Source organism: Dipodomys spectabilis, unplaced genomic scaffold (genome assembly GCF_019054845.1).
Source record: "Dipodomys spectabilis isolate Male_0828 unplaced genomic scaffold, ASM1905484v1 ptg000024l, whole genome shotgun sequence".
Lineage (NCBI taxonomy): Eukaryota > Metazoa > Chordata > Mammalia > Rodentia > Heteromyidae > Dipodomys > Dipodomys spectabilis.
Window position 1 is genome coordinate 28,793,188 of NW_024870701.1, and position 20,526 is coordinate 28,813,713.

The 20,526-nt window shown below is 35.7% G+C and overlaps 1 protein-coding gene across 1 annotated transcript in view; it reads left to right on the plus strand.

Annotated features, from left to right (window-relative positions):
- The window catches only part of Dcc (DCC netrin 1 receptor), a 992,977-nt gene that overhangs the window by 458,365 nt on the left and 514,086 nt on the right, over positions 1-20,526 (plus strand). The window contains exon 3 of the mRNA XM_042675181.1: positions 16,715-16,999. Coding sequence (XP_042531115.1) covers positions 16,715-16,999 — 285 coding nt within the window. The remainder of the gene's footprint in view (positions 1-16,714; positions 17,000-20,526) is intronic.

Below are 20,526 nucleotides of genomic sequence, written 5' to 3' on the forward strand. Positions count from 1 at the left end.
AGTGGTGAAGAATGTTTTATTTGCCTCTGAATATCTGCCTATTGTATTAGTTTTTGTTAAATATTGATGAATACCTGTACGGTCTGACCTCATATTAGATCCTTTAAACAGAATAACAAGATTATGTAATTTTATGATTGGAAGGCTTCTAAAAGTTTGTATCTCTAGAACTCCTTTATTAAGGACCAGAGGTTACGGTTTGATAATTTACTTAGGTTCTTACTCTTGATCAATCTTTAATGCAGCATCTCTTGCTCAAGTCCACTGATCTTGCTGCTTTTCAAACAACCACATTCACTCATAAAACAAGCAAAGTTGCAGCCTAAATATTTAATTTGGAAACCCAGGTTCATTTTCAAACCTGCAACTCTCCCTCGCAAAGCACACCTAACCTTCAAGAGTTCCTGATGACTATACCTCAAAATATATTGAGACTGCTTCTTTTTCTCCTTTTCCAACTGCTATCTCCCTGGCCAGAGTAATATTTCTTTCCATATTCACTGCTGTCAGATTTCTTTTGGGGATTACTCTTTCTACCCTTGATTTTGCCTTTACTCCTTCAATCTATACAGAGCCAGAGTAATAAGAAACAAAACAAAACATGTAAACTTGATTAAGTTATTCTCTTCTGATTCCCTTAATAATGTCTCAAATTGTTGTCAAAATGAGTTGAGTCCCATATCAAGCTATAAACATTGGAACCAAGCATTTCTTTCTTTTAAATGGCTTATTCTTCAGGTATAATTGCTTAGATGGGTCAAGATCCTAAATGTTTGGTGATATTTTTAAATTTTGATTTTCTCAGAATCTCAAAAGAAGATTAAAGAGATCACATAAATATGCAACTAAACAGAAATATTTTTTATGTTCATTGTGGGGTGGGATAAGCATAAAAATTCATTTTATGAGTGCAAATCCTCCCTCCCCAGGAACTTTCAAATAAAACCTTAAATTATATAGTTCCGCTATAATTCTACAATTTAAATGCTTATTTCCATTGGGTTTAAATAGCTTCTTATTCTGTGGGATAGATTTTGTGGGGAAGAAAAAATATACTGAAATTCTAAGAGAAAAAAAAACCAGACTTCTTTTTAATATGCCTTGATTTCTTTGAGGAACTGCCTGTCAGAGTTATGGAGGCTAAGATTTCCCAAGATCTTCAGTTGGCTAGCTGGAAACTTACCTGGGGGAATTATGGGAAAGGTTCTAGTAAAACTCTGAGCCAAAAGTCACATATACATCATTTATTTTTCTATGTCTAATTCTTTTTATTCACATACCCAGCAAATCTGATGAAACCTACCCACAGTGAAGAAAACATTCTGTCTTTTTGAGTTTACTGATACAAATGTTAAGCTCATCCAGCAACATAGTCATAAACACACCTCAAATTAAGCTTGTTCAAAGGTCTGGATGGCCTGTGGTTCAGCCAGCATGACTCATGAAATGAGCCACCATCCTGACTAACAGAATGAATGATCCCATGATGTAATGAAATCAGGGCTGCCAGGGGCAGTTAGCCCTTGACATGGTAAAGTACTTAAGGGGCAACATTGATCAATATCATTGTACTTACAAACTCACATGTCGAATTGAAACCCTTTTGTCCAACTACTGCAGGGTAGTAAATGAGTAAAATAAATAAATACATGTGTTTTTGGAAACGTCAGAAAGGGATGGTGACAACGACAGAATGTAAACCAGAATATTATGCCAACTTTTGGTAGTTGGTTTTGCTGCGCTTTGAATAATCTTCCTGCCTTCAGTTGAATATACATTTTCAAATATATATTCACCAGCCACATTCATACTAAACACTTAAGAGAATTGGGGCTGTTCATTAGTCATGCATGATAAGAGTTAAGCTTGATGGAAAAATCTGAGTCTGAATTTCTATAAAATTATTCATTACTGTTGATTATAAACCAATCTCACCTTGTAATAGGAACTTTACCTGCAAAGTAGAGCAGGCAATAAAGTTATTGGCAAAGCCTATGGAGATAAACATCTCTTCACAAAGTCAATATGCTCACAAAGAGTTGTCTGTGCTTTTCACTGAATATAATGCTATAATTAATGTTAGATTCATGTGGAAAGATTCCTTTGGTATCTTTAAAGATATGTTTGTTTTAAGAAAAAGTATAGGCAATTTTCACTCACTTTGAAAGATGTTTTCCCATCATGATGGTACACGTCTATAATCTCCGAACTCAGGAAAATCATGAGTCAAAGACTGCTCTAGGGTACATAGCAGAACCCTACTTCAGAACAAGCAAAAAGCCACCCCACCCAGACTCTTGATCTGATTTTCTATAGTTGTATAATGACATATATATATATATATATATATACACACACACATATATCTATATCTAGTGGAAATAACCTAACCAATTAGCAATTTTTCAGTTGTTCCACTTTTGATTTTTTTTACTAAATAACATTGCATTAAATAATTCCACAATCTAATCTTTTTCTTTTTTATGCATTAAATATTCTGAAATTTTCATACATTTATTTAAGCAGTTGTACAAAGGAGTTGCCATTGGATGTAGCAGTCTATGAATACAATGCATCTGGATCAGTCATTCTTTTTGACATTCTCATCCATCATCACATTCCTCTTTGGTCTTCATTTTGTAGGATATAGATTGTATTCTTTACTGCATTCTCTCCCTCTTCACCTCTTTGTCTACCCTTTTCCCCTTAACCCCAGCCCGCCTATTTCAAATACCTGCTTCCTGGTACTTATTTTGTTAAACTTTGACTTTGTCTTTCTAAGGATTTACATTATACGAGCTCTCTTTTGAATCGCCATATATCTGTTGATAGAAAATTTTATATACTTGCATACCACCCAATATATTTACTTATAAATATATAAGTGAAATTTAGCATCTATGTATAAGGGAAATATATTTCCTTTTTCACTCTGGGCCTGACTTTTTTCACTTAATATAACTCTTTTTGGGCTTTTCCATTTCTTTACAAATAGTACGAGATCATTTTTTCTCCTGGATGAATAAATTGCATTGTGCTTATACTACATTTTCTTAGTGCCTTGGTCCATTGATGAGTATCTGGGCCGATTCTTTACCTTAGCTATGGTTAATAGTTCTGCAATGGACATGGTTGTACTGGTTTGCTTGTTTATTTATTTTTAAATACAAAGCGCTTCATGAATGTAACACATCTTGATCAATGTCACCCTAAAGGTTTTTTTTCTTTTTGGATTTATGGATAGAATTCTACCAGTAATAAAATATGTAAACTTTTGAGGCACATGGCCAAATCACTTTTCAGAAAATAACTTTCAGAAGGGTAGTTACCAGTTTTGAAAGTCTTTGATATGATAGGCTAACGTTTTGTATTATTTTTGCTAATATTCATTGATTTTTATTACTAGTGGATGTAATCTGGGCTGATTATATACCTTGGCTACAGTAAATAGTTCTGTATTACAGGTTTATCCTTTGAAGAATTCCTATCAAAGAACTTAAAGTAAATCAGGCAATTAACTTCTAATTACTTTGGAAAAAAATTCACTTCATACATATTCACAGGAAGGACCTATTTCAGTCAGCAAAGATTTACTACACAGCCTAGATGAAATGTAGTTACCAATTGTACATGGTTTATTATTTAGCTCTATGATTTACTAAGGAGGACTCCATTATAAATTTGTGTAGAATAATAACATTGATATTTTATATAATTTGATTATACTTAGGAACAGTCTATATCTAGGGATGGTAGTACATAGAAGCTTATGGAAGAAATGGTAAAGATCTTCATTATTTAATCTTATGCTGAAGATAGATATATAATAACTCAGATAAAATGAAAGTTGCAAAAATACTATTAGAATGATATTTTCCCCAAACACTCTTGACTTTGAAGTTGATGAAGCATCTGGATGAGCCAAGCTAGATCATGCTGGTTTGATTGTCAAACCCAAAAGGAGCAGGTCCATTGGTGCATGGATATAATTCATACCTAATAAGAACCTCCAGGGTAAGTTGATGGCACTGAAATTTTTGTCTGGACTAGCTAGCTGAGCCTATGTAAGTACCTTTATGAAACTCAGCCCTTCAGAGAGAATATACTTTCTTAATTTTTACAATGGTACCATGATACTGAGGATGCTATTACTAAGAATGACTTGAACAAATTCAGAATTATTTCATGGATTTGAAAAACAAGTAAGAAATAATGGAGCAGGCCTAGTAGATGAGATTGTGAAAAGGCAGCATCTGGATTATTAACAGTCATTGGGACTTTAGAAATCTCCAAATGATTGCCTGCTTCCAGGTCCTATGTCTAAGTCAGTCTTTAAGTATTTCTATTAGACAAACTCCAAAAATGATTCCATGAAAACTTGATGACTTTTATTTTATTTGGAGCTAGGGAGATGAGTTAACCGTGCGTAAACTGCTAAACTTGTAGAACTAGATGGATAAAATGATTTGTCTTTTAATTTCCCCACACTCTTTTCCTTTCTCCTTTATATTTCTCTATTGTAACTTGTACAATTGAACTGAGTAACTACAGGGTTGTTTCTTACAAGATCACTGTACTGGAGAGACCTATCAGGTTTGCTTACTAGACCAATATTTTAATGTCTACACATAACTATTTGGTCAACCACTAATCACATAGGATTCTGTAACCAGAAAGAGAGAGGGAGAGGGAGAGAGAAAGAGAGAGAGAGACAGTGAGAGACAGAGAGAGAGAGACAAAGAGAGAGAGAGAGATGAAGGAAGGAAGGAAGGAGGGAAGGAAGGAAGGAAGGAAGGAAGGAAGGAAGGAAGGAAGGAAGGAAGGAAGGAAGGAAGGAAGGAAGGAAGGAAGGAAGGAAAAAAAGTATGCTGAAGCCTGGAATGGGACAGGAATATCCTTTAATGCTTCTGGGCTGCCCTTTTCAAAGAACTAAATCTCCAGAAGTTCTTTTCTGTCTTGCCTTTATTCTCTGCCCTGCAGTTAATTTGACAATTAAACAGGGGCAAATAGAATCTGGCTTTGAAGGGACGTAACCTTCAGGCTTTAATTTGGAGCAAACAAAGCATTTCTAAGACAGCTCTCCTCTTGGCGGTTCCAGACTATTACCAGATTTCTGAATATTTAAAAGCAAGGCATGATTCCAACCCCAAGGTCTGTCCCCCAATTGATAAGTCACTTTTTATTAAATGAACTTTAATTACTTAATAATTAGACCTTCCATAAGAGAAGATGTGGGTCCTGATAATCTGCCAACAAGGCTGGAGGGCAAATCAGAAGAATATGCCACTTTCCGATTAGAATTGAGAAGGAAGAGGCCCATTCTGGGGATGTGTGGGAGGAGGAGGAGAAGATCCCTAGAGGCGATGAGTCTTGGCATAAACCTAGATTATGAAATGCTTTATTTCTACATTTGCTTAAAACCCGAAGTAGTTTGAGATTTAATGGAGAGTGCCTGTCTAAGCTATTGCAGCTTTCTGACTGCCTGAGTCTGATGAGAAGATTTCTCTGAGTCTGTGTGGTACATGTGTGCATAAGTGGAAAGCTGGAGGGAGGAGGCACAATTGTTCTCTCTATTTTAATTCCGAGAGCCCCACACTTTTGATGTCCCTACAGATTTAGCTGCTTTCTATTCATTGCCATGGTGATTTGTTAATACTTTTTTTTTCTTTTCCTTTATTTTTTTAGCATCACAAAGGAAAAAAAGCTGCAATGAAAACTGTTTGCAGCTTTTTGCTATTCACATTACAACTGTCCTGGTGACTAAATCATTTGGGTTGGGTCTAGCATCTGAGGAAATATGTAATGACCTGGGGGAGAAGGTCGGTTCTAATGTCCCTGCACAGATTGTCCTAGCTGGAATGAAGCTAGCCTTGAGATCTCTGATAACTTTATTTTTCCAGGAGTGATTTAAAAGAAGGATAGGAAAATTCATTTCCACACACCCACAGGTCCTCTATGTAACTTAGGAGGCACAGACATACACTGCATTGACATAGCATATCTCTTTCTCTTGCAAACAGTCTATTTTCAAAGGAAAAGATGTATATCTGGGTGGATTTGAGTCTGTTTGTTAGCATTAGCTCTTTTTCACTTTCCCTGAAGAATTCACCGTATTTCCCTCTAGCTCCCTTCTTCTCTAGTTAGTGCTAGCCTTCCTTTATTGGCTAATGTCAGGGAGGCCCATGAAATTTGCTCCAATTATCTTCCTAAAACACTACTACAGATGTTATTGGTAATTAAACATAAACACAAATGTGTGGCTTTACTCATTGTAGTTTCAATGGCAAAAAGATTCATTTATATGTAAACACACATTGTCAAAAAGAATAAGACAGCCAGGCATTGGTGGCTCATGCCTATCATCCTAGTCGGGAGGCTAGGATGAGTATTGTGGTTCAAAGTCAGCCCAGGCAGGAAAGTCTGTGGGACTCGTACCTATAATTAACCACCAAAATGTCAAAAGTGGAGCTTAGATTCAAGTGGTAGAATACTAGCCTTGAACATAAAAGCTCAAGGACAGTGCCCGGGTCCCGAGTTTGAGCCCAAGAACAGCACCACACACACACATACACACACACACACACACGCACACACACACACACACACACACACACATGATTAAGATAGGAAACTAGATGAGAGATATCTCCACTTGTGTAAAATAGAAAGCAATAGAAAACATGGTACCTAACAATACAGCAAGAGAACTATGCTATTCATTTCCTTAGTTATATGGAAATCTGCAGGATTTGTAGATATAAGATAATTCTGAAGTCTGTAATTTGGTGAGGGACTAAAACAAAAAGAAATTATCTTTTAAATAGTGTATAGTATGCCTATACTTGACAACCAAAGAAAATGGAAACCAAGAAAATAATATCCACTTTTTTATGAAAATACCGTACAGAGGGGTTACAATTACATGGGCAAGATAATGAGTACATTTCTTATCAAGCATTTTAGCTTCCTCCTTTGTTTTCCCTTCCCATCCTTTCCCATACTCCACCCCACCCAATACTCCCTCCCCCCACAAAGTTGTAAAGTTCATTTTCGACATAACAACTTCTACATCTCATTGTTGCAATGGGTCCACCTGTATCCCTATTTAAACGATTTGTTTTTTCCCTTCCCCTCCACAAATTATACTCACATCAAATACAGTGAAAGCAGGGGTTATACCGTGGGGGAGGGACATACAAAGCAACAAAGAAATAATTTTATAAATGGGTTAGAAACAATTGCATGAAAGAAAAAAACATTTGAATCTTAAGGTTCATTTCTCTAACATCAACTTATCTGACCTTTTCTGCTTGACTCAGACATATACTAGTTTTTGCAAATAAGAGAAACTATGGGACCTATGTTTCTTTGGGCCTGGCTTACTTCACTTAATATAATTTTTCCAAGTCTTTCCATTTCCTAACAAATGGGTCAATGTCATTCTTTCTGATGGAGTCATAGAATTCCATTGTGTATATTTACCACATTTTCTTGATCCATTCATCTACTGAGGGGCATCTGGGTTGGTTCCATATCTTAGCTATGGTAAATAATGCTGCAATAAACATTGTTGTGCTGGTAGCTTTAGTGTAGTCTTGTTTGAGAACATTTGGGTAAATGCCCAAAAGTGGGATTGCTGGGTCATAGTGGAGCTCTATGTGGAGTCTTTTGAGGAACCTCCATACTGCTTTCCAAAGTGGTTGAACAATTTTACTCTCCCACCAACAATGCAGTAAGATTCCCTTCTGTCTACATCCCCTCCAGCATCTGTTGTTATTAGAGATCCAACACCCCTTTATGATAAAGGTTCTGGAAAAATTAGGAATCCATGGAACATTCCTCAATACAATAAAGGCTTATATGACAAACCTACAGCCAGCATTATACTTAATGGTGATAAACTAAAGCCATTTCCTCTTAACTCAGGAATAAAACAAGGATGTCCAATCTCTCCACTTCTCTTTAATCTAGTATTAGAATGCCTAGCTACAGCAATAAGACAAGATGCAAACATAAAGGGGATCCAAATAGGGAAAGAAGAAGTAAAACACTCCATCTTTGCAGATGACATGATCTTGTATTTAAAGAATCCCACAGACTCTACTCCCAAATTACTTAAGCTGATTCAAAACTTTGGCAAAGTAGCAGGGTATAAAATTAACCCTCAAATATCAATGGCTTTTCTCTATGCCAATAATGAGAAAAAGTGTGGCTGAAATTAGGAAAGCAACTCGATTTGTAATAGCCCCACAAAAAATAAAATACCTAGGAATTAACTTAACCAAAGAAGTGAAGGACCTCTATGATGAAAACTTTAAAAACTTGAAAAAGGAAGTCAAAACAGAACTTAGAAAGTAGCAAAAACTCCCATGCTCCTGGATTGGAAAGATCAACATCATGAAAATGGCAATACTTCCCAAGGCTATCTACAAATTCAATGCAATACCTATCAATATTCCAACCTCATTCTTCAAAGAAATAGAAGAGGCAATCCAAAAATTCACATGGAACAATAAAAGACCTCCAATAGCAAAAATGATCCTCAACAGAAAAAATAGTGCTGGAGGAATATCAATACCAAATTTCAAACTCTACTACAAAGCCATAGTAATCAAAACAGCTTGGTACTGGCACAAGAACAGACCTCAGGACCAATGGAATAGAATTGAAAACCCAGAAATGAACCTACAGACCTATAGCCATCTGATCTTTGATAAGGGAGCTAAAAAAATAGAATGGAAGAAAGACAGCCTCTTCAGTAAATGGTGCTGGCAAAATTGGTTAACTACTTGTAGAAAACTAAAGCTAGATCCTTTTATATCACCCTGCACCAGAATCAACTCCAACTACATCAAAGATCTCGGAGTCAAAGCAGACTGAAAACATTACAGGATGGAATAGGAGAAACCATAGGTCTCCTTGGCACAGGCCAAAATTTTCTTAATAGAGACCCAGAAACACAACAAATCAAAGAAAGTTTGGACAAATGAGATTGCATGAAATTGCAGAGCTTCTGCATGGCAAAGGACATAGTGAGCAAGCTCAATAGAAAGCCCACAGATTGGGAGATCTTCACTTGCCATACAACGGACAATGGTCTGATATCTAAAATATACCTGAAACTCAAAACGTTAAATCTCCCAACAACAAATCCCCAAAGAAACAACTGTCCAATAAATAAGTGGGCTAAAGACTTAAAGAGAAACTTCTCTGAAGAGGAAAGAAGAATGGCCAATACACACATAAAGAAATGCTCAACCTCTCTAGCCATAAAATAAATGCAAATCAAAACAACATTGAGATACCACCTCACCCCAGTTAGAATGGCTATAATCAATATCCACTTTTAATATTGGCCAGAGAGTGGAAAGGAGAAGAGAGAGAAAGAGCGGGGGGAATGAATTGGGGGGGAAGACTGAGGACAGAGAGAAAGATCAAATTCTGTCTAGTTAGAGGAGGCCAAAAAAGCCACAGGGAATAAAACCTCACTTTTTTTTTTTTTCTGCAGAGCTAGCAAGTATTCTAGAAACCAATTGGAATTACGGCTGTTTAACTTTCCAGCAATATTTAACAAAGTAACCGAGATAAAAAAAAATGAATTGAATAGAAGCTTAATGAAAACCTTGAGCATTAAAGTCACAAGAAATAATAATTGAGGAGTCATTTATAGAAATAAAAATAAACAGAGTGGCTACTTATGGTTATCTCTTAAGGGCTATGGATCTCTTGTTAATGGCATATAATGCTTGCTATAGAACCCTAATGAGGGTTGGTGACATTAATGAAATTTCTAAGGTTAACAACTAGACACATCTATAAAACTGGAATTAAGAGTCTGAATTTATCATTTTTGAGGACGAGAATAAAATGAAATTTCCATATATATCAAACTTTTCCATTTTGAAAACAAGGTGCTCTTTCTTCTTTAGAATTCCTTAGGTCACCTCTTGGTTAACCCAGAGAGGTGTAGATTGCATCTACACCTGGGAATTGCTGCAGGGTGGGGCGGCTGAGACAGGTTTAGGTGTGCCTAGAAATAAAGTTAAGGTAACATTCCAGGCCAAGATAGGTGTGACAGTTCAAACCTTGTTTACAGTTCATTCACGAAAATTATCTTATCCCAAAGCTAAAGTTGGAAAGCCCCTAAAAGCACTAAAAACAAGTTTGTATGTTGTGTAAATGATTCAGAAGATCTGACTAGATGAGACTATTATCTGTAAGAATATGATTAAAGGTAGAGCATACGTGGTTTCCTCAGTATCCACATCACCTCTCTGCAGAGTTCATCTATTGCATAAAATGGCATGGTATTTATGTACAATCTATACGCACTTTCCTGTATTCTTTACTTCTATAGGACTTAGAGTACCTAAAAGAATGTAAGTGATGCATAATACTACATTCTGTTCCTTTGGGAATCACAAAATATTGGTTCTGCGGAGTATAAGCTATATATATATATATGTATATATATATATAGCTTATATATATATATATATATACATATATATATATATATTTAATTCTTATTCTCAATTGACTGGATCCTCAGATGTGGAACTCATGCTTACACAACCCCAACTGTACTTACCAAACAACAAAGTTTATCCCCATCACTTCTTCTGAACTGGGAGCCTTAAGAATGGAGACTGTTGACAAGTAGAAGACATTCTTCTTGAAGATGGATAGTACTTCAGTACCAAATCTATTTTATAATCTTGCTGCAGTACACTAACTGATTTCATAGAGTTTTGCTCCCATAACAGTTTTATACATAAATGCATCTACCAATAGTAATTACTTAGATGACTCTTGTGAGCTTGAAGTGTAAGTCAGTGGTAGAACGCTTGTCCTGTGTGTATGACACCCCAGTAAAAGCATACATACAAAGCAAAGAAAAAAGAAGCAAAAGAAAGAAGGAGGAGACCACTTGTAAAGGTTAGAGATACCATTTTTGAAGGCGATTAGAATAAATTTAAAACTGAGAGCTTGTTCAGTCATGCAACTGGTAAAGTAGTGAAGCAGAACCATGACCCTAGGAAGCCAGGCATTCCAGTACGTAATTATTGACCCTCCCAAGCTCTCTGAGTTGTTGCCACCTGATAGAGCCAAAACGCAAACTCCATTTTCAATGTGTAAATGTTACAAAGCATTGAGAGTCACACAGACCCTCAGCAAATATTTATGCTTGGTGTTTTAATCTTTCAGTAAACATTTAATATACCCTGTGGACATAAACTACAGAAAACTTAACAGAAACATTCAGACATGTTCAGCTTTTATTTATATACTTAGTCTATGTTATGGCAACTGTAAATTACGAGTGCTATAAAATTTTAAAGATAAGTGGTTTCTGGTAAGCCTAGGAAATAGAGTAAGTTTTGATAGGTAGATGTTAAGGGACAGACATTCATTTTTAGAGGAAAGACATCAAGAAATATAATTCAACAGTAAGCCATGGTTAGATTCAGGACAGATTCAATAGAGCTAAGATGTGTATTGCCAACATTGTGGAGAATGAGCCTATAAGGCACATTGTACTAGATTTCTGGGTGTATAATTAAGCAAAAGACTTGGCCCAGTATTTGGAGTATAAGACAAATTTGAGAATGTCAGAGTTTCCTGAGAGAACACCAAACAAGTGATTTAGGAATACTTTTTTATCTTTGGATGGGATTTGAATGAAGAAAGGATAAAGGAAAGAAAATGCATGATCTGATGAAACTGAATTGGCTCTTGTTGAGCAAGTAACAATTTCTTATAAGAATCTATTAAGCATTGTAATTGCATGAAACACAGGAAATTTTTTTCTTAGATTACAGCATGAAACAACTTCTGAAAGCATTGTGTTTTATTATTACAAATAAGGTGATTTTAGCATTCATTTTTTAGATACCCATATTCATATATTGAAAATTCACTACTAAGCCAGGCAAAAGTGACTCACGCTTGTAATCTTAGCTGCTCAGGAAGCTGAGCTCTGAGGATCATTGTTCAAAGCCAGCCAGGCCAGAAAAGTCCATGAGATTTTTTTATCACTAATAAACTACTCAGAAAAAACTCAAAGTGCCCCAATGTTGGAAGATTAAGTCAGACCACAAACTCTTGTAAACTTGGATTTGATTTGATACTATGTAGAATCTTTGTAGAGACAAAAAGAAAATATTACAAGCTATTTTTATAATCTTCCAGTATAAATAATAATCAACTATTTGTGATTTCCAAACGTTTTATGTTCAGCTTTCAAATAGGGTATAGTTCTTACCTCTGTTTGTTAAGATCTTAAGTCCTCATAAAGTTCATATTCAAATGACATGCAGAATAGGAGCCATTCCATTATTTACCATGATATGAACATGAAATGTCAAGCCTCAAAGGAATTCAAATTCTTTTCTATGTTTTGTTTTATGCTATAGAGTTAGCTCGCAAGTCCATTTTCACCTACTACAGCTAATCAGATATAAAATAGATGTTTATATATAAGGCAAGTAACTTACAGAGGACCATCTATTTGTACACTTAAAATATTTTAGCAATTTACCAAATCCTCTTAATCTATAACTTGCATGTATGAGAAACTTATTCCTATTTTTCAATGACAAGGGAACAAAATAACAACTAAAGATGAACAAAGAAGCATAGAGAGGATAACTGTTCAATTGAAAATGCAAGAAGTTTCTTTGGAATTTCTTATGCAACACGAGCCTCACAATGTCTGCCACTATTGGTGGCACATCTTTTTTGTGAGGTATACACAAACTATTCTTTTTTTTTTTTAATAAGGCATTTATGGGACTTGGACTCAAGGCCTGGGCACTGTCCCTGAGCTTTTTTTGCTTAAAGCTAGCACTTTACTGCTTTGAGCCACAGCTCCACTTCTGGTTTTCTGGTGGTTAATTGGAGATAAGAGTCTCACAGACTTTCTTACTTGTGTGGGCTTTGAACTGTAATCCTCAGATCTCAGCCTCCTGGGTAGCTAGGATTATAGGAGCAAACCATCAGCACCCAGTGCCAAACTATTAGTTTTTATATATATACATGCTTTGACTCCACACTGACATTAATTAGTAGTAGACCAATGGACTATATTTCTATTATTTTGAATGGATCCAAAACTATACACTAAAAATAGCCTAGAACGATACTGAAACTTGAATAGTGAAGATACAAGTTAACTGATTTCATTTGCTTTTGTGCTCCAATGGTAGATACAACAATCATATGTTAGTTCTTCTAATAATTGGCAAAGAAGAATAGAATTTGACAAGTGAGAGGTGATAGATGTTGATGCAGGTAGCTTCATAGATCCAAATCCAGAGCTTTAATTTCAGAATCAATGAGTAATTTTAATCCATATATACATCTATGTTTGTGTGTGTGTGTGTGTGTGTGTGTGTGTGTTTGTGTGTGTGTGTGTAGAATACCATTGATACATTTGAATCAACATTAAGGTTTTTCTTTTTGTCCAGCAATAAGATCTTCTTCAACAATAACCTTAATATGTACAGGATTTCAAGGGTTGTGTGTGTGTGTGTGTGTGTGTGTGTGTGTGTGTGTGTGTGTGTGTGTGTGCTGGTGACATGACTCTGATTTATGTTTTTTCTTTGTTGCCTCCTCCTTCATTTTCTGCTACCATCACTTCCTTCCCTGCCTCCACAACTCATCCCACCCCCACCCCGACATTGTAATGTTTATTTTCAATATAGTGTCCTGTACACCTTGTTGTCACAATGGGTCAACCTGCACCCCCATTTAAGCGTTCTGCAATATCCCTTCCCCTCCCAAATTACAAAAATGTATATACAATGTGCAGAACACTGGCATCAAATCCAGTGAAAACGGGTTATACCATGGGGGAAGAAAATACAATAGAAACAAAAGAATCACAGAGTGCATTGTAAATACATTAAAAACACTAGCAAGAAAGAAAAAAAACACCCCTTGTATCCCTGTCTTGGGGTACATTTTGCTTAACATTATCTCGTGTGGTCATATGTACATAGCCTTTGACCTTCTCTGCTTGTCCTAGATATGTGCTAGTCACTGCAAACAAGGAAAACCATGGGACCTATGTTTGCATGAAACTGCAGAGCTTCTGCAAGGCAAAGGACATAGCTTGCAAGATCAACAGAAAGCCCACAGACTTGGAGAAGATTTTCACTAGCCATACAATGGATAAGGGTCTCATATCTAAAATATACTTAGAACTCAAAAAATTAAATCCCCCAACAACAAATTTTCAAAGAAACAACTGCCTGATTAACAAATGAGATAAAGACTTCAAGAGAGACTTCTCTGAAGAGGAAATAAGAATGGCCATAGACACATGAAGAAATGCTTGACCTCTCTAGCCATAAATGAAATGCAAATCGAAACAACACTGAGATTCCACCTCACTCCAGTTAGAATGGCTATAATCAAGAAATCTAGTAACAACAAATGCTGAAGGGGATGTGGCCAAAAGGGAACCTTACTGCATTGTTAGTGGGAATGTAAACTTGTTCAACCACTGTGGAAAGCAGTATGGAGGTTCCTCAAAAACTCCACATAGAGCTCCCTTATGACCCAGCAATCCCACTTTTGGGCATTTACCCAAATGATCACATGCAAGGTCATACCAAAGCTACCAGCACACCCATATTTATCTCAGCATTATTTACCATAGCTAAGACATGGAACCAACCCAGATGCCCCACAGTAGATGAATGTTTCAAGAAAATATGATTTATATATATACACATATATGCATGTACATATATATGTATACACACACACATATATGTATATATATATATATATATATATATGTATTTAATGGAATTCTATGCCTCTGTCAGAAAGAATGACATTGCCTCATTTGTTAGGAAATGGAAAGAATTGGAAAAAATTATATTAAGCGAAGTAAGCCAGGCCCGAAGAAACATAGGTCATTTATGTTTTGCTCAATGCTGATGCTCTACCATTGAGCCAAATCTCTACTTCTAGCCTGATTAGTAGGACATAAGAGTTTCTTTTCTTCCCCAAACCTCAGGTGGATTGTAGTTGTAAGCCTCTGGTGCCTAACTGATGTTTTTGTTTTGTTTTTAATGCAGGTATAGCTATAATGATGGTATCTTTCAGCAGCTTACACCCATTTCATCTGTGACATTGATGTGATTTTCTCCTTTGTAGATTCAGTTATCTTGTAGTTAGAAGACTCTTCTTTGAAAGGACCATGAAATTTTACTTTTGCCTGGGGCATCCTCTCTATGGTTTTTTTTTATTGCTTCTCGTATTAAATTGTGTTTGACACAGGCCTTTTTACCTTTGACCTTCTGTAACTACCTAAATTTTCTTATAGGCTTATAAGAGAAAATTAAGTTTCTGAGAATTATTAGACCCAAGTTCAAACTAACAGTGAAAGTTGAACACAATAGGATTTGTTATTGACTAATGTTGATGGAAAAATCAAAACTTCTTGACAAAATTTAATTCTGGACTTGGGAAGTTTTGACTTAATTAAAATGAACCTTAAAGCATCACAGTACCTTCAGATATGATTAGGTCAAGCTGATATAGACCAGAAACTCATGAAGGAATCAATATTTTTTGAAGTGTGTATCCAATGAAAACTATTCCAGTATGATTAAAATGCAGTTGGAATTATCAAAATATACCCAGGGTGAGTAGAACAGGAATTCAGGACTTAAAACCATTGGGTACTATTAGCTGTAAGAATATATCTGTGAATGATTTATCGATGCTGCTTAATTCTTATGAATTTATTGATAAAAATATCCAAAATATTTTCATCACAGGTATCTATATGTTTATAGAGGGGTTGACAGGGTGAGATCAAACTATCTCCTACCCTTCCCTTCTACAGAATTAGGATACATGGGCTTCTTAGGCACTGTGCTTACACTCAGCAATGACCAGCTCACATGGTTTCTTTAATCCCCTTGACTTCTTGAATCACTCACATGAATGCATGATTTTCCACATTATTTTTCAGGAATACCATCATGTCATATGAGCTTACTACTATCCAATATCATAGCCAAGAAATGAAATAAGTTACAAAAAAATTCACAAAAAACACAAGATATTTGCATGTCAACTTTATGACTTCTCTCTTTAAAAAAAAAAACAAAACCACAACATCACCCCAACTGGTGCTAAGTGATGATCATTTACCTTAAGCAATCACACTATGGATGAAGTTTACTGCTTCTTACACTTGGCAATGGATACAGCTCCTTTCTTGGCTAAAAATGTCTTAGGCCGTGCTATGTGACCAGTCCTTCAAGAATCCCCATGTCTTCATAGCTTTGGACCAAGGGTTGGGTACCTGCCAGAGCATATCACCAGCACAAGGCCCTATAATAACTAAATGAAGTTGCCTATAGAATATTGCAGTTTGAGCCTCAATTTCTTCATCTACAAAGTTAGAACACTATCATTTGCTTCTGTTTATTTTACATGGCTATATTATAACCAAGAGTAAAACAGTAAGCTTCGGAGATGAGTGGCCGTATCTTCGTGGTTTGTCTTCCACCAGACCAACTCATAGTGGTCTGAACATGAGATATGATGAATTGTGAAGAGCAAATGAGTCTGTGTGAAGAAAACACCCTCTCTCCACGCTAACTTTCCGTCATGAGCATAAGGTAGGATTCTATTCATTGGCAATTATTGGGGCTCTCATTTTTCCTTCTTTGTTTTCCCCGTCTAGGACCCCTGAGGTTCCTTTCCCAGACAGAATCTGTCACGGCCTTCATGGGAGACACGGTGCTTCTCAAGTGTGAAGTCCTCGGGGAGCCCATGCCTACCATACACTGGCAGAAAAATCAACAAGACCTCGCTCCAGGCTCAGGAGACTCCCGCGTGGTGGTCCTGCCCTCTGGAGCATTGCAGATCAGCCGGCTTCAACCCGGGGACATTGGGATTTATCGGTGCACAGCTAGGAATCCAGCCAGTTCAAGAACAGGAAATGAAGCCGAAGTCAGAATTCTATCAGGTATTTATTTCAACAGGCTTTGTTCTCTTCAGAATGATGTCTTGACTGAAGCGAGCGATTGTTCTCCTTTGACTTACCAGTCGGTTCAGGTTCTGTTCTGTTCTTTGAGTTTGGTTTTATTATATTACGTTCTTCCTTGAAGGCATCCGAAGAGGGTTTGTCAAAAGCCATTCATATTTTTCCAGGTTTTGCTGAAGTTTGTTGGAGAATCAGGCATGCATAATTGGGCCTCATTCATTCATTCATTCATTCACTCATTTCCTCATTGCATTAATGTTTGCTGCATGCTTCTTTGTATGATGAGCATTGCTAAATTTCTTATATATTAATTGCTTGTCTTCTAATATAAAAAATGAGAATCAGCATTGGTGATGTGTCTCTAAGTTAATATCCGACTACCAGGTACCCATGCATTTGTATATTCCTTTTTGAGAAGAATTGCTAAGTTCAAGAGACAAAATAGTTACTGACACAGAGGCTGGTCTGTGTCAGAGGTGAACTTAGAAATGCAAATCATGACAGTAAACGTTGATTATTATGATTGTAGGGGAAGTTGGTTTTATCTCTTATCTCCCTTTCCTTGGGAAAAATCTCCAGGACTCTGGGCTCATTTTCCTCTCCTAAATAATGAGAGGTTGGATTGAATGCTCTATAAAATTTCTTCTCTCCTCTTACAATCACTATTGTTATTGCATGACTGTGTAATAGTTGTATTATCACTTTTCTTACACTGGTAAGGCTTAGAATGACTTGTTTGAAACACACACACACACACACACACACACACATACACTGCATAGCTTTGTAATTGAATGTGGGCTTATTAAAACATAGAAGTTTGCTCCTCTATACTTCTAATTATATGAACTTAACACACATATTTTGGCTATGCAGAGGATAAATGATCAGGAATTAAGGTTTCTAGATATTTGAAGTGAGGGTAGAGGGTATTTTCTTATATTTTTATCATTTATTTATTCATGCCCATCCTGGGGCTTAAATTCAGGTCCCGAGTACTGTACTTGAGCCTCCTTGTGCTCAAGGCTAGCTTTCTACCACATGAGCCAGAGCACCACTTTCAGCTTTTATAAGTAGTGTTTTAGAGATAAGAAGTTCAAGGGGACTTTTCTACCTCTACTGGCTTCAAACTGCAATCCTCAGATCTTAGCCTCTGGAGTAGCTAAGATTACCTGCCAGTGCCCGGCACAAGAGGGTGTTTTTAACATCTTTTCTCTTGTGTGTTCATCATTCTCTAGTGGCAGGGAGACTGACTTAAATGTGTTAATAACTTTTGGCAACAGGATTATGTTCTATCCATTTTGCAGTCACAGATGGAAATGTAGCATTTATTCCAAACACAGCCATGCATTTATTTAGGGATCCACTACATCCATGAAAATTTAAATATTTATAATCATATATACTTAATATTTATTGCATCTGTTAAGTCAGATGGGAAGCTAAGAAAAGTCTCACAAAAAGTTGGCAAGAATATGTTTGATTATTTTAATATGACAAGAGAGTTATGTTTTCTAATAGGCTTAAGGAAACAAGTTGCTTATCACATTTTTAATTGTGAAAGTTTCGAAAGACATTTAGAAATCATAGTCGTCAAATTCACATTTGGTGTTACAAGTTCACTTTGAAAAACACATGTTTAAGGAATTATTCTATTTGCACTCTCCATAGAGAATATTCCATTTCAGATAATTTCCTTGTAACTACTTGATTACCACCCAGTGTTTACTTGTAGATTGATAGGCACATTCTATCTACCACAAACAAGGAAATCCATGCCACCTGTTTTTCTCTGGGTCTGGCTTACTTCACTTAATATAATTTTTCCCTTATGAACAATACAATATCATTCTTTCTAATGGATGAGAATTCTCTTTTGTATATCTACCATATTTTCTTGATCTATTTGTCCACTGAAGGGCATCTGAGCTGATCCTGTATCTTAGCTTTGGTAAACAATGCTGCAGTTAACATGGCTGTACTGGTAGGTGTAGTGTGGTCTTGTTTATAGTCTATTGGATAAATGCTAAGGAGAAGTAGCTCAGTGTTATATTCTTTTGAGGACTTCCATCCTGATTTCCAAAGTGATCGAACAGATTTACATTCCCACCAGCAGTGTAACAGAGTTCTCTTTTGGCTACATCCATACAAACATTCGTTATTGTTTGTTTTCTTGATATTAGCCATTTTAACTGGGGAGAGGTGGATTCTCAATGTTGTTTTGATTTGCATTTTGTTTATGGCCAGAGACAATTGTAATCCATTTAGATTAATATGACATTACTAATTTAACTAAGAAAAGACAAAAAAAACTAGAAAGTAGTCAGGCACTTGTCATTCATGCCTGTGATCTTAGCAACTCAAGATGCTGAGAGTAGAAGGATTATAGCTTGAGGCCAAAAGCCTCTTAAGTTTGTATCTAAAAAATATTTAGCAAAAAATTAAATAAGGTTATAGGAGGGGCATAAGTGGTAGAGCACCAGCCTGGCAAATTCAATAAGCTCTGCTCAAACAGCCATAACAACAGAACAAAACCAAAACCAAACAAAGCAAAAGCCCTAGAAAGCATTGGTATATTTTGGAGAGGTATAGATATTTCTTACCTAATTGAAAACTAAATTAAAATTAGAACTAAAATCAAAAAAATCATGTACTGAGAATTTTTATGAATTCAAATATAAATTAAAAAAATATGGAGATAGGCAACGTCTACATGTTTTTGTCATACTTGGCTAAGCCTTTTCTGTTTACTATTTACCACATGATGGACAAGTTGAAGGATGATGTGTTTAAAGTATTTGTCCTCAGGTTTTTAAGTAGGTTTTGAGGCAGAATACATGAATCTGCAGTAAGTACAGAATTGAGTCAGAGAATGAATGAACTGATGACAAATCCTAGTTGCTCTTATTTTCTAGTAATGATTATCATTTTTAAAAATCATGTTAATATTTTCTACATAAATATCAATTTTTTGAAAATACCAGTGTGAAGTAATAATAGGTTACATGAATTTGCATTTGAATAGGAAAAATAAACGCACTAAAATGAAAGTCCATCATATTATTAACATAGGAACACTAAAAGTGGTACCAGAAGTTAACATACGAAATAATGTATTTTCCATGATCACTAAAGTATCATGTTGCTTGATGGACTTATTTATATTCTTTACTTTTATTTAAATTATAAATATTATTGTAAAAATTTAAAGCTCTTCCTAACCTTTGTTCTTAACACAATTAATTAAAAGATAGTATTTGTTAATGTGTTTATAATGACTTACCTAGTTCTAAATAATACTAAATGTTCTGTAAAGCTTGTGTGAAACATACTTAAAATTGTGCCAAACACATATCAGGTATCTAAAGTAATTGAGCCCTATTAAATTCAATCAAATAGCAGTTTAATTTGATTTTTTCAGTAGCCTATTTCAGTTTATTCGCTAAAGAAATTCTTTATTTCACAGGTAATCTTATCTATTTGCCATATGCCTTATATGCCTAAAAACT